The 18,663-nt window shown below is 39.3% G+C and overlaps 1 protein-coding gene across 2 annotated transcripts; it reads right to left on the bottom strand.

Annotated features, from left to right (window-relative positions):
• Window positions 1-1,029: 1,029 nt before the first annotated feature.
• tbc1d23 (TBC1 domain family, member 23) lies at window positions 1,030-17,827 on the bottom strand. Of its 2 annotated transcripts, XM_028587821.1 has the most exons (19): window positions 17,722-17,827; window positions 16,389-16,500; window positions 11,586-11,691; window positions 10,223-10,427; window positions 9,234-9,357; window positions 9,000-9,124; window positions 8,854-8,900; window positions 8,663-8,766; window positions 8,379-8,501; window positions 8,211-8,303; window positions 7,706-7,876; window positions 7,515-7,557; window positions 6,752-6,858; window positions 6,459-6,601; window positions 5,579-5,623; window positions 3,903-3,991; window positions 3,638-3,773; window positions 3,209-3,403; window positions 1,030-2,855 (listed from the first exon to the last, which is right to left on the bottom strand). In XM_028587821.1, exons 1-19 carry the CDS (start codon window positions 17,757-17,759, stop codon window positions 2,771-2,773), a joined length of 2,091 nt encoding a protein of 696 aa, XP_028443622.1. In that variant the 5' UTR covers window positions 17,760-17,827; the 3' UTR covers window positions 1,030-2,770. The 2 variants fall into 2 exon arrangements, with proteins under 2 accessions (XP_028443622.1, XP_028443623.1); XM_028587822.1 differs by lacking the exon at window positions 5,579-5,623.
• Window positions 17,828-18,663: the final 836 nt, after the last annotated feature.

The following is an 18,663-nucleotide window of genomic DNA, read 5'->3' on the forward strand; positions in this document are numbered from 1 at the left end:
ACTTATAAAACTAACTTTTTTGTCATATTTTCTGAAACTGACCCTATGTTCCAGTAGAACTACATGAAGCAGGTAATACTTTTTTTTTTTTATCTGGCTCCTCTGGCACCACCTACAGCCTGTAGTGTGATTTGCAAAAATCCACAGCTCCCTGTTCAGATGCACCAAACAGGGCAGGGGGGGGGGGTGTCTGTGTGTCAATAGGCTCGTTGGAGATGAACTGCGCTTCAACTGTAAAGTGGACAAGAGCAGGCGGGAGCAGCCGGGGGCGTTGACAAAAGTCTGTTGTCAAGTGGGACAGTTTCCAGCAGCCTTCAGGCTGAACAGGAAGTCACAGAAACACTGTGGTTGCGATTCTGATTTCATAAAATGTTATCAGACCCATAGATTAGCTCCTACACAGTCTCCAGTTGTTTTAATTATGACAGAGTAGCTCTCAAAATGCTCAACATGTGATCTGTTGCTGATTTTAATTACCAACAGACTGTAGATGATCCGTAATCTGAACAGATTTAGTCTCTCTGACTTCTAAATATCACTATCAGTCACACAACATGTGTTCTGTACAGAATAAGCTTTTAAATCAGACAAATAGCAACTAAAATCCCTCCAATTCAAAATCAATAAAAAGTTTATATAAAACGTCATCATGTTGAGTCGATTCTGAACCAATCAGCTGTTAGATCAGCTGAGAGGCCGGCATTTCCCAGCATACCCTGGGTCCGCCTGGGTCTTGCAGTCGGTTTGACTTTTTGCAGATTTTTTTTTTTTACCTATCTTCCATTTAACATTTCAAACAGAAAGCATGGTATTGCTGTTCCACCATGACCATGACTTTGTTACAATGGTCAGAAATAAGACCCTAGTGTAAAGATTCTTGTTCCAATATTTAAAGAGTAATTACTCTGCAAATAGCTTTCCAACAGAGGAAAAATGTGAAACGTCTCCGTCGTGTTGTAATCTAACCACGATTTGAAGTTATGTCACATAATTACATAATGCATGAATGAGTATACTTACACAGGTGCATTCGAATAATCTTCATTTATTACAAACAGAAACACTTAGAAAATAATAGCAGTACAGTAAGGTGCAAATTACACTTGAGACATGTTGCATTTCGACTAGCGGTGACATCCTCTGCCAGTGATGTTACAGAGTAATTAAAGACTCCTGGGGATGTTCCAGTCAATACTCACAAATACCACAAAACAACACAAAGCATGGATTACATGGGAATGCTATGAAAGACTGGAGTGAAGAAAGACCAGACTCTTTGATTCAAGTTTTAGTTTTTGTCACCCATATTCTAAATGTGCCCTATGTTTTACTCAGGTTGACCTCTCCCCTCATTTTGTTTTAACAGATGACCGGGATAAATCCTCTCTGGACAAGTGGAGCGGTCAGGAAGCTGCTGCATCACTTTAAACCCAGGCTGCCTACACAACTCGACTTCTAACGCAAATTAATAAGTAAGCAAGAACAAAGCGAGGAAAAGATTAGAGGAGAAGCAGCGATATACTGCGATATGTTGCCACTGCTGGAGCCAATATCACACATCGCAGGCATGAGGCCGAAGGCAACAGTGGCAAGAAAACTAAAGCTGCTTAGTTTCGACTAAGATAATGGACAAGACACACTTGATTTGAAAGCATAGATATATGACTTTTCTTTTTTAGTTAGCATGGTGTTGCTTCAATTACAGTAATAGCCTTTCAGATGCTAATATAACCAGAGATTTATTTCACCTGGGCATTTTTTAAATCAGGTTAACTGGGGGAATAATAATTTACATACTGAATCTGAATGGGATGGAAAAAATACTGAGGTGCTCAGAGTCTTAACTGCAATCACCAAAGCTCGTCTTGTAATACTAATGTAGCCCAGAGGGGCTGTGAATGGTGCTTTCTGAGAGCTACATCAGACTACTATGAGAGGAGGTTAATTCATTATTAAATGTATAAATATCTCCCAGAAAATCTGTAAAAGGTGTACTTCTTAATCTAGACAGAAAGGATACTTCAAAACGTGCGAGCTGGCTTAGAAGCCAGTTTTAAGTTTAAGCATATTCTAACCATCAGGATATGCTTTCAAAATGACATTGCAAAGGTCTGAGCGGATATAGAGCAGTTTACACATTATATATACACATCACATATTTATAAACATCCTCAAATAATTTCTATTTAAGGCGGCCTGGAAAATCAAGTTATCAAAAACAGTTGTTGCGTTAGGAAACCCAACTCGTGCATGTGAGCAATGCTTTTTTGAGGGGGGAATCTGAGAGGGAAAACTAAGAGACATGACTGAGCTACAATACTGTTCCCTAGTCAGAACTGAGATGCTTTAAGTGGAAAGGAAAAGGTCGGTCATGTAGTGATTAAAGAGCTCGGTCAGTATGCTACCTTAAGGCCGGAGGGAAGTTTGCCAAAGTAGAATTGTAGATGAGATCCCATGTTTTATCAATGATTAAGAAGAACATACAGTACAACCAATATTGTTTTTTTAACTTAGTGAAAGAGAATGGTTGGACGACCGTGGAGCACCTAAGTATTTCAACACTCACAGCCTGTCCCACAGGCCCCGCAGCCAGCAGTGTGCCCGCCATGTCCCAAACACGGACACACAGGGCTTCACAGTCAACACTGCACTGGTGTGTCCAGCAGGGAGGACACCCGAGGGAGAGCAGGACAAGGTTTCACTCTCGGCAGACAGAGACTCTGGTTACAGTTTGTGTCACAGCTGGCCGTCACGACACCGCCGTCTCCCTTTACGAGCTCTCCAGAGCATCTAGGACTTTCATGATCTGCTGCTTAATGACTTTGGTGGCATCGCCTGCGTTGGGTATCAAATATCTGACAGGAGGCAAAACAGAGGAAACAGGAGTGAAATGAACAAATAACTACCAACATACACAATCTCTGTCAAGCTTCTGTCAAAGAGTTTCATAATCATAATAAAGTTTTAATATCCTAAAAGAATGAATAGAGATCTAATTAAGCCTGTTGCATTTGATCTTCCGGAATCCTCTCTAAATGTGCCCTCTACAAATGTGTTCATTTTGGGGAGTATGCTTATTTGCTTTCTTACCGAAAGTTAGATGAAAAAAAACCTAACACTCTTTTGTGGCACTAGTATGTCTGAAAAAAAAGTTAGCAAGTTTCAAATTACAGTTTGAGATTTGAAATCTGCGTTTGTAGACAAGCACCTTTCGACTGCTGATATCTCCACTCCAGCTGAGTTGTTGCTGCCAAACTTGAATGTAATCAGTTCTGGGTGCTTCTTTTTGGATGTGATCTTCACCACAGAGTTCAGTGCTTGTCTGGATTGGATGTAGGCAAAGCCTTTCCTCGAGGCGATCTCCCGCAAGCAGTACATGTGAGTTGCTGTGATCAACAAGTGGCTGAAAAGAACAGCAGATTGACAGAGTCAGTGTTACCATTCGCAGATTCCTGAATGATAGGGACGCTTCTTGTTCATTTTTAGGGAAGTGGGGATTAGTCACGTTTAAATGCAACTTCCCCTTTTAGTTTCCAACCTTCGACAGCCGTGATAGCTGGGAAGGATGGGTGTCAGGGGGTCATGTGAAGAATATTCTTACACACACTTTAGTAAATTAATTCGGCCAGCAACTCACCTGGGGAACATGTGGCCAGTTTCTTTGACCTCATTACATGGAATGTGATGCTTTACATCTGGTTTATTTGTCCAGGTTTGAATGTTGACAATCTCCTTCCTGTCGTCGTCTGACATGGATGAGCTGTCGATCTCATCTGTGAGATAAATGCATAAGTTGTTTTTCAAATTAAAAAAAAAGTCACATTATTTAAATAGATTTAGTTTAGAGGCATCCAACAGCAACCTTTTTATTTCCCCTGTAGCTACATTCAATGGGAGTTTACCTGTATCATACTCCTCCTCATCACCAATACTGAAAACAGGCTTCACCCCCCGGTAAGGTTTGCCGACGTGATCGCTGCTGCTCACGTGCCTAGAGATGAAAAACAACAGGGCAACTTAGAGCGTCACATCAGCACTGAGTGAAGGCTGTGAGGATACATAATGTAATAATGCCTGTGATGAAAAGTCACATTAAATACAAATAACAGCAAGGTAACACACACAGCGATGGCATGAAGACCTCCTTAGCCCACTACTGCCAGGTTATGCTGTTAAATATAAAGAAAGAGGTTAAATGAGACATTTATACTCCAGAAGAGCTAGATTAGTTAGTGTATGATATGCAGGGCTATTTGCAGCAAAACATATGGGTTATTTAGATGTGTCTATAGTGGATTCTGCATAGCCCTGGCTATCATCTAAAAGAACAACAATGAAATGGAAAGACAGAGTGTTAAGTGCATCTCCAAGCAAACAGCAGTGACACTAAGGTTTAGGGCTGCACAACATAATTTTTTTTTATCGTCATCGCAATACCAACAGGCGCAATAAACACATTGCGTAGGCATCAACGTATCGCGATAGACAAAGATTTTTTTTTGTTAGTTGTAAGAATTTAGAAAACTGCACTTGAAAGTGTAAATGTCATAACTCTTTTAGTGGTACCCTTTATGTTTAATTCAATGTTCAATTTGTTCAGTAAAAGAAGGTTAGAAATGACTTCCTTTATTTGTTTTAAATTCAACAAGCAATTTATTGTATTTAAGCAGAATACCGAAAGCAGTAGAAATGCAGAACGGAGTACACTTAATTATATAATTGTTAATTTATTGCAAGTAATATCGTTAACGCACCGACCGGTGAAGGCGAGGCGGCAAACTGGTAATGATCCTTCTGCAGGTTCACCTACAGAAACCTTGTTACGACTTTTACTTCCTCTAGATAGTCAAGTGTGATTGTCTTCTCGGCGCTCCGCAAGGGCCGTGACTGACTCTGGCGGGGCCGATCCGAGGACCTCACTAAACCAGTCGGTAGCAGCGACGGGCGGAGCGTACAAAGGGCAGGGACCTAATCAACACGAGCTTATGACCCGCGCTTACTGGGAATTCCTCGTTCATGGGAAATAATTGCAATCCCCAATCCCTATCACGAGTGGGGTTCAGCGGGTTACCCACGCCTCTCGGCGAAGGGTAGACACACGCTGATCCACTCAGTGTGGCGCACGTGCAGCCCCGGACATCTAAGGGCATCACAGACCTGTTATTGCTCAATCTCGTGAGGCTGAACAACACTTGAAGTTGGACGCCGACCGCATCGTAATAACATTCTCGCATATCACATATTTATATTTTCCTCGTATCGTGCAACCCTACTAATGTTCTACCTATAACATCTCAGTTATTCAGACGACGGAGTGAGTTGTGGATGCTTCTTGAAAGGCCACAGCAGCTTCAGTAGTGCCAACTAAACAGCAGTGCTGAATGTTGTTAGTGAAAGCATGAAGACAGATCTGGAACTTCTGGTACGTGTAGTGCCGTTACATGAGTGAGCGGTGTGGGCAGAGATGCTGATATACTACGCATGCGTTAATGTGAAACCGGTTAACTCTCCTACAATCCCGCACACTGGTGCGGGTCTACAGCCAGTGGGCATGCTGGTGATATCATGGAGCTCTTACCGATCTGGAATCACCTTCTCTGGCCAGGGCAGATTGAAAGACATTCTAGCATGGAATAAGGCACAAGGTATGGTAAACTTAAATTTGAAAAAAAGAAAGAAAAAAAAAATTGCAAAACTAAAATGTCAGTTTATAGTTATCAAATGACCACAGTTCATCAGTCCAGTGTTAGTCACAGACTAGATAGTTCACACCTGATATCTGACTCAACGGATGTACAGTGCTCAGCATAAGTTTATGAACCCATGCTAAAGTTGACTAAAAAAATAAATAAAAAAAAATAAAATAAAAAAATATTAATGATATTAATGACTTAATTAAAAGAATGAGGAAAAATCCAACCTTTAAACACCAATTTTCTTTGTGATTGAATAATGTATAATATAAAAATCTGACTACCTCTATGGGAATTTAACATAGGGGTGTACTCACTTATGCCCCCTGTATTTTAAGGAAGAACATTTATTTATTTACAATACATTATTCATTCACAAAGAAAATTGGTGTCCTTAAAAAGGTCAGATTTTTTAATTAAGGCATTAAGATCAATTTCCAAAAGATGATTTTTGGCAATGCAAGACTATGTCAGGTTTAAATATGTATCAAACCCTAAAGACAAATAGCACCTAATCAATGTTTACCATTAAACTCATTTTGGTGGAATTTATTGTAAACTCAAAAAAGAAAAAAATTGTTTTCTGGATTGAGTGATTGCATTGTTTTGTTCTTATTTTTATTTTTTTTATTTGTGAGAGGAATGATATATTTGAAATCTTGACGAATATTAAATTGAGGCCTTACAATTTAAAATTGGAGAAAAATTATAAGAGTGGGTTGTAGTGTGTGTTTGAGGGATGTAGAGGAGGAACTAGGAGCTCACCGGTCTACAGGGGTGGAGGTGTTCTCGATGAAGCTGATCATCTTCTCCTTTACGTTCACTGACTTGGACTTGAGAGCAAATGTCATTTTGTTGACCAAAGACTTGACGCCTTTGCCGTCTCCAGGGCTACTTAGTGACTCTCCCTGTATCAGGAAAAAAAAGATTATCGTTTGAACAAGTAAAACTTTATTCAAATGTGTGTCCAACGTGGAGCTAAAGACAAATAGGCACCATATTGCCTCAGTGAGTCAAAGTACTAATTTGTGCGTTCACAAATGTTTCTGACCACTTACATTGGCAGAGCTGAGGCTGCTGTGAGATCCGGACGTGCTGACGATCCAGTGGATGTACGAAGAGTCAAGACCCTCAATATTCATGTCCACCAGATGCTTTTGGAGGGCTGAAATCACACAAATCTCAGTGAGTTTTTTTGATTACTTCTCACTAATATTAAACCTGCATTTGTGACCAGGGGTGTTCGCACAAAAAAGATGCATACTCCACTTCCTATGCATAAACTGGTATTAATAACAGAAGAGTGTGTGGTGAGAATGTGAGTTTCTAACTAATACATCAGCGCATGTGTACATGTTTTCTTTAACGTGGAGATGAAACACAAGGTGAGAGACGTAATCTAATAATAAAAGGTTGTTTAGGTTATTTTTTAGTCTTTATAGCAATTTGTATGTCAATACTTTATTTCAATAAATTACTTTATACATTATTTTACTTTTACATCGTGGGGATCATTTTATTTGCCTATATTGATGTTCTTCTCATCTCATCATTTAACATGAAACACTATAAAGTCTGTTTCGATATGAGTGCTGTGAAATCACTGATAATGACAGCTGTTCTGTGAGAGTGGAAATGAGGCTCGTGCTCCCAGTTCCACAATGTTAGGAAGTTATAAAACAGAACCAGGCGTACTCACAGCTTTATAATTCTGATGAAAAGAAAAAGTGGATATTTCGGTCTGTGTGTACAGTGTTTTAATTGTGAATCTGCACAGTTTAATGCTTCTGGCACCAGGGGTCTCAGTATTCTCATACTTACCCATGAAACCTCCTTCAGCAATGCTGACATATTCTTTGTTTTTCTGTAACAGAAAACCTTTAATTAGCTAAAATGTTAGAAAGGAACACATACATAGAGAAGACACGTTGTTACATGATCTGTATTTCCCAAACAGGAGGCAAATCACACTGCAGCAATGATGTTAATTCTTCTTTTTTCATGTCCCTCACCTGCAGGAAATGGGCCAACACCATGTTCATGTACATGTCCTCCTCCTCCCTGCCGCTGCCCATGAAGCACAGGTGCTCTCCGCTGGCAATGGAGCCTGACTCTAAAGACTGTTTCTGAGCCTCCAACAGGGACTTCACAGATAGAGCAAACTCAGAGGGGGTCTGGAGCATCTGTAAGAACAAAAGAAAACACGTTTATTACTCCGTTATTAGGGATGTCCCGGTCAGCAACTTTGACGCCCCCCGATCCAATTTTTTTTATATTGAGTATCTGCCGATAATGAGTCCCGATCCGATACTTGTGGTTGCTCAGATAATAGAGCTGCACACCATTTTTGTTAAAAAGTAAACAAAGTAACTCAAATAGTTGGGCATAATACATTTACCTTTAGCAAATTAGTCTTTTCTCTCAACAGCAAAAAAGCTTTCTAGGGATAGGGACAACCCTATACGTAATAATTCATATAATACATTTCAACACAGAATCAATATAGTCTACCCTCACCAGGTCAGAGTCCAGGTGGAAGGCCGTGGACAGGTGCCCAGCGTTGTACTGCTCTGCAGGCCGACAATCCACCACAAAGAAACGTACTCCATCCTGGAAATAAAATCCATTATTATCACATTCATCTTCGCTTTCTTTCTCCCACATGGCTAAGTGAGTGTTACCAACCTGCTGCAGCTGGTTGGCCTGCAGGATCTCAGGGACAGACACAGGGAGACACAGTGCCTGACTCAGGTCAGTGTCCTCTTCTTTCAGAGCCACCAGGCTGCTACCAAACAGATTCTGGTTCATCTACCAGGGCAGGGCAAAGCAAACACACAACAATGGCTTTGAAACAATGACTTCTCTTGTGCAGCTGCCTTTGTCTCTTTGTTAGCGGTCTCATCACAGTCTTGGTTCAGCTCAGTACTACTCTGTGGCGATCAAACACAAACACATACATAGTGCCTTACCTTTCTGAGAGACAGAGGGGTCTTGCTCTGGTAATACTGGGCCAGAGAAAACAAATCTTCAATGTCCTCCGATTCCAGGTGAGAAGGAGACGCTTCCAGCATTTCTGTGACAAAGAAAGTCTCAGTTAACTCCGGTGTTTAACAAGAGATTAAATAAATGTATAAATAAAATGGCAGCTAGTCAAACTTACTGATGATGTCCTCTTTGCTGCCTCCTTGGTCTGAAAGGATGGCTTCCCTAAGGGTAAATCCAACAAAGACAAATCAAAACTTAATTTAAGGTTAGTTATGTTGGTATGATCATGTATCAGTGTAGCTTCCACAAGCGGCTGCCTACTTGGCATTGATGAGGATGATGAGCATGAGGAAGAAGATGAGGAAGGGGTCGGCCTGCCGTAGATAGCAGTCCCACACAGCCTGGGTGACGTCTGGAGGGCAGTGGCTGGAAAACAGACTTCCCATCTATGGAGGAAATACAAACGCGCACAAAGACACGTACAGTAGTTCAGACGTGGTCAGAATCACTGGGCAATAACGTGTCAGAATGACACAGACTGAAGACAGAACATACCCAGTTGATGGCATAGGAGTCAGGTGTGATCTTTTTGGTGTCCAGAAAGGAGCAGAGCTCTGGCTCATGGTACTGCAGCAGTAGTCTGTACAGGTGGAAGGGCCGGCCGTTTGGCACGCAGTCCCTGAAATGGACATAATTGACAACGTTTAATTCAATTACATTTTATTTATAGTATCAAATCATAACAAGAGTTCTCTCAAGACGCTTTACATTAAGAGTAGGTCTAGACCACACTATAATTTACAACTAACGTCTCCATGTGCTGTCTATTAGTGAGAGGAATGTAGTCCCGCATTGCCAGACCTATCTATTGTCGCAGCGCTGCGGAGGAAGGTCTGCCAACAGGAGCATAAAACTCCGGGACAGGAGAAAAGACGGTCAGGGGTTGTTTGCATTTCTTTAAACCAATCACAATCGTCTTGGGTGGCGCTAAGCTCCGGACGCAGCGACAATTAATCTGTAAAATGGTCTGAAGAAGGAACTTGTTTTGGTGGAACATTTGCACACCGCAAAAGAAAACGCCACATACAATATTATAGGACGTTAACTTTTCACACATTACAGTAACGTGAGCTATTTAAATTAGCTGGATACATGGTTAAACCTCATTTGTTCTTACCAGTGTAGCACCGTGTGTATTTTGTCCATTGCAAATCCCACCAATAGGCCCTAAATCGTCCCAGTTAGAGAGGAAATGCCGTAAACATATTCTTTCATATTCTCAATCATTCCCCGAACGAACCAAGCAGGCCTGCCTTGTAGCACGAACCAAATGATCCTTAAACTTGCCATTTTCAGATTGTGACGTTGCTCAGAGGCTTCGGTTAATGTTGTTCGATCTGACAGAGTTTAAAGTTAACACAAAGTAAGCGGAAAGGGAGGGACATCCGGCAGAACTTCCGGTGGCACCGGAACTAACTGGTAAATTAACCTTCGTTGATATAGACTAGGCGGAATGTAAAGGATGTTTAAAAGCAACAGCTCACCTGGGGATGTATTTGTTCATGACTGCGTAGAAGCAGTTGTAGAGGTCGCTGCGGGGAAGCTGAAGCCCCAGCAGTGGTTTGAGCAGGTGCGGCCAGCTCAGCTCTGGGGTGAAGGAAATGTTGCGGGACTTGCAGTAGAAAGTGATGACTGACTCAACGTCAGACACCATATCACGTCTCTCTTCCTCGGATACTTTCAGCTGGTCTAAAAATGGGAAACAACGCAGATTGTGCCTTAGAAACCCTTTTTATTAGAAACATCACAAACCAAAGTTGCCATCCACATTCAAAAACAAGAAGCAGAGAAACAGAATGTACACTGACAAAGCTAAGTCATAGGTTTAGCACTACTATTAAATAATATATGAAAAGAGCACTTTTTCTGTATGCCAAGCTTTTCTGGCCATCACTCTTACAAGAGGCTTTCTATTTTGAGCACTAGATATTGTTTGTGTACCAGATCTTGTTGTCAATTTGTCAGAAGAGAAGACTAACAAAAGGCATTTTTTCTTCTGAAATCCTGACGATCTTCTTCAGATACTGGCAGACCCAAAATTAACACAACCCTCTCTTTTTCTCTCCCGCTGCTTCCGTGAGTGAGTGAATAACTTAAAAGAGCACTACACCGATTAAGCATTACTCTGCTTTAACACTATGGGATTAACGATAGACCGTTAAAAAAGGATTAAAAATCCCTTCAGCAGAATCCGAGATTCGGTTTATTAATTTCACACATTCTTGTTGTTTGTCTAAACCTGGCACCTACATTAACCACAATGCAAGTAGATCGGAAACAGTTAGTCAGAGATCCATGTGCGTTATACTAGTAGCGGCTAATGTAGCTGCTGGCCTCAAGCAGAGAGGAGGACGGGGGCTACACAGGTCTGGTAAACACTTCTTTCTGACTCCACACCCCCAGATTTTTTTTCATTTTCAAACTTGACTCAAGTGACATCACTTGAGGCAATAAAAGAAAAAAGCTTTATACAGTAAACAGACTTTTGATGTGTGAAATCAGGAGTTCCGCTTTAAAGTAAATGACACAAACCAGATCATCTCCATGTAGTTTTCACTCAGGGCTAATCCTCTTCTAAATAATCAACACCAACACTAGAAATATTGACTCAATAATAATTGTATTATCACTACTATTTTGTTCTTTGACTTTCTCATACCTTATGGCTTGGTTAAATTATGTCTGGTACCTTTCATGTTGAGGGGAATTCCCGTCCTGGGCCTGCACAAACCGCTAGTTGCTGAATTATCCTGTTGTTGTCATGGTTTGGTGCTATGTACTTTTACTGCAGTAATTCCTAAATCCAAGGATTGTTTAAAGGAATTACGGGCACATTCTTTCACTCACCAATCAGTTGTTGACTGCGGTTGTGAATAAGGGTCTGTTCTGGTAAATCAAGGACGCCGTCCCAAGGAGACAGGCTGTCTCCTTTTCCAGAGACATTTAGAGCGATCTGCCGACACAAAACAAGAAATCACTGCTCAACACGCAGCTAGGAAGTGATGAAAGGACACTTAATTAAACACGTCAGACTGAGACGGATCTGTAATCAGGGACTCGACTGCTGCTCCATTAATAAACAACTAATCTACAGAGATATAGCTGTATGGCTTGATTTATGAAATTGTTATATTTAGAGACAAACGCAAAGCAATCTCTGCAACCCTAGTAATATATTTTTAATTTTCTTAAATTAAATGAAGAAAAAACTGGAGGTGGTTGTTTTTGGAGCAAAAGAAGAGAAACTGAAAGTCAGCGCACAGCTTCAAATGGCCCTGTTAAAAACAACAGACAAAGCAAAAGATCTTGGTGTTGTAATGGACTCGGACCTGAATTTTAACACTCACATTAAGACAATAACAAAATCAGCCTATCTTAAGAACATATCAAGGATTAGAGGACTTATGTCTCAGCAGAATTTGGAAAAACTTTTCCATGCTTTTATCTTTAGTAGACTTGACTACTGTAATGGCATCCTTACAGGTCTTCCTTAAAAAACTAATTAAACAGCTGCAGCTGATTCAGAATTCTGCAGCAAGAGTTCTCACTAGGACAAAAAAAGTGTATCATATCACTCCGGTTCTAAAGACTTTACATTGGCTTCCTGTGCATCAAATAATTGATTTCAAAATACTTATGCTGGTTTATAAATCCCTAAATGGCTTAGGACCAAAATATATCTCAGATCTGTTAGTGCATTATGAACCACCTAGACCTCTCAGGTCGTCTGGAACAGGTCTGCTCGTGGTCCCCAGAGTCAGAACTAAACAGGGAGAAGCAGCGTTCAGTTTTTATGCTCCACATATCTGGAACAAAATACCAGAAAACTGCAGGTCCGCCCCAACTCTCAGCTCTTTTAAATCAAGGCTGAAGACCTTTTTTGTTGATGCTTTTCGCTAATTCTTTTACCGAACAGTGAATTTTATTCTTGTATTTTATTTAGTATACAATTTCAATACGGAATTGTAAATTTTATTTTTCGATTTTTATTCTCATATTAACTGTTATACTTATATAACGATATTACTGTTATAACTATATTTTTATTTATGTATCTTATGGTATTAAATTTGTATTCATTAATATTTGTATTCTTATTTTAATCCCTATTTTGCTCTTTGTTCTTTAATGATTGATGTTTTGTGTAAAGCACTTTGAGTTGACTTGTGCTGAAATGTGCTATATAAATAAAATTCCCTTGCCTTGCCTTATTTATTTAAATATAGCCTTAGTTATTTACCAGATGAGAATGATTACAAGCTATGCTACACCATCTGTAAGAGTTGATTGTTTAGGTACAATGCATCACATATTGATGTACACAGGAATAGTTGCAATTACTAGATAGATAGATTCAAGATTACAACAGATTAACAAAATCAGAAGATCCTGGATGGTACTCTTGGCAAAATGGTACTATGTTTCATACAAACTCAACACAAACCAAGATGTTAAAGTGATGGTTCGGAGTAATTTCACTCTAGGGTCCTTTGCACCATGACCTCGAGCCAAACACCCCCCCAGAAGCCTTTTTCACCTGGGTCTAACATTGGGCGAGTTAGCATAGAGTAGCGTTAGCAGCTGAATAGCTTAGCGCAGGGGCTAATGGACCCACGTTTGTATCTCTTAAATGACCCCACTAATAATGCCCAAAATGATACCAAAAGGTCTACAGTAGTACATATAGGTTATGCACTCATAAAACGATGGATTGGAAAGTTTGTAAGTACACCAGAAGTTTATGTAAATAACACTTGCCTGCTGGCTTCTGCTCTCTGCTGTTGTTGCTGCTGTGAGACGAGTGCTTAGGGACGTCTAAAATTACAACACCGAAAAGAGATGCAACAAAAATATTTTTTAATTTAACTTTTTTTTTTAAAGTAAGTGCTGTAATATAACTAGCAGGAGACAAGTAATAACTGAGATAAGTTTGGAGACATTTACTTATTTAATCATTAAATTAATAAATATTTTTGTTGTATCTCTTTTCGGTGTAGTAATTTGTAGACGGCCCTAAGCCCTCGTCTAACTGCAGGTAGCAGCAGCAGCAACAACAACAGAGAGCAGAAAAGTGTTCATAAACTTCTGGTGTACTTACAAACTTTCCAATCCATCGTTTTATGAGTGCATAACCTATATGTACTAGTGTAGACCTTTGGTATCATTTCGGGCATTATTAGTGGGGTCATTTACCAGATACAAACGTGGGTCCATTAGCCCCTGCGCTAAGCTATTCAGCTGATAACGCTGCTCTACGCTAACTCTCCCAATGTTAGACCCAGGTGAAAAAAGCTTCTGGGGGGGGTGTTTGGCTCGAGGTCATGGTGCAAAGGACCGTAGGTTGAAATTACTCCGAACCATCACTTTAAAAAATTATGATATGTCCTTCAGGTTAGACGGTGTCAACATTATAGCCAATGACACCAGACAACACTTGCATCTTTTTATTGGGTATTGCTTGTGTCTGCTATTTGTAAGTAAAAGGATAATCTTGCCATGCCAATAGCTTGCCAGATTTTCAGATTTCTTGAATGAATATAAATAGGCTAATAAGAATAGTATCACTCAACTTTCGGCCCAGTCTTTCCCTTTAAAATGTGTCCCAACTGTATCTATTCATCTCGTACAATTTAACAACTCCATCAGTCTGTAAATAAATGGTAGAATGAAGTCTCCATGAATGATATGCTGCATAGTCTAAAGGGGTAAAGATGATCTACAGTGGAGTATGGTTTAAGACATTTTTGATGTATGTATGTATGTATGTATGTATGTATGTATGTATGTATGTATGTATGTATGTATGTATATATATATATATATATATATATATATATATATATATATATATATATATATATATATATATATATATATATATATATACACACACACATATATATATATATATATATATATATATATATATATATATATATATATATATATATATATATATATATATATATATATATATATATATATATATATATATATATATATATATATACATACACACACATACACATATATATATATATATATATATATATATATATATATATGCGGACGATGATGGATGGATGGCTATACAAACTTCATATTCAAAGTAGCTTAACAGAAATGCATAGCCAACAACCAGTGTTGTAATGTAACGAAATGCAAATACTTTGCTACTGTACTTAAGTAGAATTTTCACATTTCTGTACTTTACTTCATTATTTATATTTCCAGAAACTTTTACTCCACTACATTTCCACTGAGCATCTTGGTTACTCGTTACTACAAAATCAGAAGAAATTTGTTACACTGGAAAAAAGCAGGATTTGGCGAATCATTGCTCCTAAATTGCCAAGTTAATGCATGCTCCATTCCAGTTAGTGACGTGATGCCTGAAAAAAAAAAAAAAAAAAACTTTGGGCCAAAACTAAAGAGGAGGAGGAAGCATGATAACTTATAGCGTCATGGAAGCACCTGGTGCAGGCTCTGCCACCATGGTAACTAATTTATGGTGTTGAATAATGGCCAGAAAAGCGTTTTTGCAGAACATTATGATGTCACAGTGAAGTTGCCCTTTGAGCTTTTAAATATTAATTGTCATCACATCATGTTATCCTATTAGACATTTCTGTGAAATGTATGCGTAAGTAGCGTAGGAATTATTGAGTTATGGCCAAAAACGTCACAGTAACATTGACATTTGACCTCCAAAATCGAAATCACTTCATCCTTGAGTCCAATGTGAACTTTTGTGCCAAATTTGAAGAAATTCCCTCAAGGTGTTCCTGAGATATCGTGATCACAAAAACGGGAAGGACAGCCCGAAAACATAATGCCTCTGGCAATGGCTGTCACCAGCGTGGAGGCCTAAAAATACGTCGCTGGTATGTGGTTTCAAACAGAACTGACGCCTTAACTGTGGGTGTGCCATAAAGACATTTACATTGTCAGATACTTGTCTTTCCTGTCTGTTGACTTGTGTCTATGACGAGAGTAATTCCTTTACAGCATGTGGACTCTAATAGCAGAAGCATTACTGACTTCAATTCAAAACACAAAACACAGACAGCACAATTTTTTGTACATTGCTAATAATCAACTTTTACAATAACGTGTTTTAAACTACAGTGACAGTCATTATAAGCAGTATATATCAACGACGTTTCACTTCCGGGATTGTTCAGGTGCTGCAAGAAATTCGTCCGGATGTTCATCATCTTCCTCTTTCTCTGTGTTGGCGTTCTAACCTCCGGTGGATTTGTGAGGACTATGGTTAACTGCTCCTCAGATTTCTGCAGGGTAAATCCAGACAGCTAGCTAGACTATCTGCCCAATCTGAGTTTTCTGTTGCACGACAAACTACTTTTGAACGTACACATGTTCCACCAAAACAAGTTCCTTCCTGAGACTATTTTGCAACGGCACCGTGGTTTTGTCCAGCACTTAGCGCCGCCCAAGACGATTGTGACTGGTTTAAAGAAATGCCAATAAACCAGAGCACATTTTTCTCCGAATGCTGGGTGGACTAGCCAGACCCTCCTCTGCAGCGCTGTGAAGGAAGGTCTCGAGACTACATTAGAAGTGATACTGCTTTTTGTAATTGTCGGTCAGTTTCAGCGTGTGTGGACTGACTCCTGTCATGAGTCTCACCTTCCACATCTTGGCCCTATGTTGAACTGAATGCTCCTGGACCTGGATGATGCCTCTCTCCATCTCCATGTCAGAGCCGCCCGAGTCCAGAGCCTCAGCTAGATCCTGGTCCCTGAAGAGGCACGAACAGCACACACAATGACAAAAGTTAACAGATCAAGCAAAGCATAAATGTTCATAAAAAGATATGATTTCTTATGTGTGACAAAATGACCCTTCACTGTAATAACTTTTTTATAATATATATTTTTTTTGTGCTATAATGATTAGTGGTTTTATTGAGTATTAAGTAATTGAGTATTTAAACTTTGATTATTTTGACAATCAATTAATAATTTGAGCCACTTTTCAACTTAAATTACCAAACATTGAATGGTTATAATTCTTGGTCGAGCACTTTTAATTATGTTAGAAACATTTGGTTACAAAATGTCAATAACATAAGGGTATATGTGCAGTTTAGTGTCCCAGATTTCCCACACAATGTCCTTAATTAATTATGAACCCGCTAAACCACCTGTGCTACCCTAACCTGTCTCAAATAAGACCCTCATCAGTTGGGACACTCAGTTTTTGGAAAATAATTTGGGACACTAAACTGCACGTATACCATTTAACCATTAATTCCAACCAATGTAATTGTTGTTCTAAAAACACCACCACAACGAAATGACACAGTTAATATTAACAAGTGATTTTCCATTCCAGGCATATATCACGACACATAAAGATAACGTTATGGGAATCAGTTTAAGATGGCATTTATCTCCATACGCCCCGCTCTTTGAGTCTTGACAAGTCCAATACTTACTGACAATTGCACAATGTCTTTATCATGTAATACAATTATATTATACATATAGCTAGCTAACGTGCGAGGAACAAACTGGAGCTAAATTTAGGGCAACGGTTGTGTTCTGGTTAAAGGGAAGCAAAACTCGACAAACACCGGCTATCTAGCTAGCTAGTTATTGTTAGCTTGCTGGCTAACACGCTTTGCCTACAAACTTAAACCTAAAAAAAAGCAAGTGATGATACTATAAATACTTTGACGGGTCTTTCTCAAAAGCTCTTTGAGTCTGGGCTGCTAATTTTTCAGAACCAACTTGGCTAGCTAGCTAATTAACATTAACGTTAGCTAGCCGCCGAGCAGTAACGGTAACGTATCAAACTGGTTAACGTTACAGGTTAGCATCCACCGTCAGCAGAACAGATTAACTACGCAAGCTCATGTTTAGTTACTATACATCAAATACTGTCAGAGGAAACCCACACAATTGTTTGACAATCGAAAAAATGTCTCTTATATTAGTCCGACAACAAATAGTCTCACCAGCTGCCCTGAAGAGCTTCGTCTACGGTATCCGCCATTGTTGTGACGGGGACACGTCAAATGCCGTCAACACGGCCGACGTGTCGTTCAACGCTAAAGAGCAACTGCGATTGTTAATATATAATCAGAGAGGATCTTTGATATAATACATCCATGGGATCGTCTTGTGGCATAACCAATCGTCCTGGTTCGGATATGTCAACTCTTAAAGCTTTTATGTGTGGCACTTGACAATGAACCAGCTATACATATAAGACTATAATCTTCATTTCAATATTTGTGAGCGTGATATGTTTTTAACAGATACACTTCTTCGAAAGAGCTAACGTTTTCTACATTTGACATACTACCTCTTTTAATATCAAATCTTCCTTTTTAATGATCCAGTAGGTGCTGCTAGGATTGTTTCTTGTATACTGTTTATAGCCTCAACACCAGTTTTTGGTTTCCTAAACATTCCTGCAGGCAGTGTTTCCAGTGTATTTAGGGGTTTGGAGAGCAGAGAGCAATTAAGGAAGCCTGTATCAACATATGCTGACTAAGTTGTGTCTTTAAACATTAAAACAATAAACCTAGGTGTTACCATTTACTTTTTTTGTCTGAACACTTGAACTTTTCATAGCACTTCAATTTGTCATTGTTGAAAAAGCAGTTGTGACTGATCCCATTAAGGATGGTTATATTCAATTGTCCCAGTAACTTACCCAACCCAGGACCCAGAAACAGGCGTGGCTAAATGGAATTCAGCCATCATTAACTTACACACGTGGTTTTCCTACTGTAACGTGAAAATTACTTATTTTATTGCACATATTTACTTCTCAAATAATAAACTGCCTGAGAAAGCTTAATACAGTATACAGCTAATTGTATCTATTTCAATGTTAAGTATCCACTGAGGGTTAATGTGTTTATGAATGATTTCATTTTATCTTACAGACA

The sequence above is a fragment of the Perca flavescens genome, chromosome 9 (genome assembly GCF_004354835.1).
Source record: "Perca flavescens isolate YP-PL-M2 chromosome 9, PFLA_1.0, whole genome shotgun sequence".
Classification (NCBI taxonomy): domain Eukaryota; kingdom Metazoa; phylum Chordata; class Actinopteri; order Perciformes; family Percidae; genus Perca; species Perca flavescens.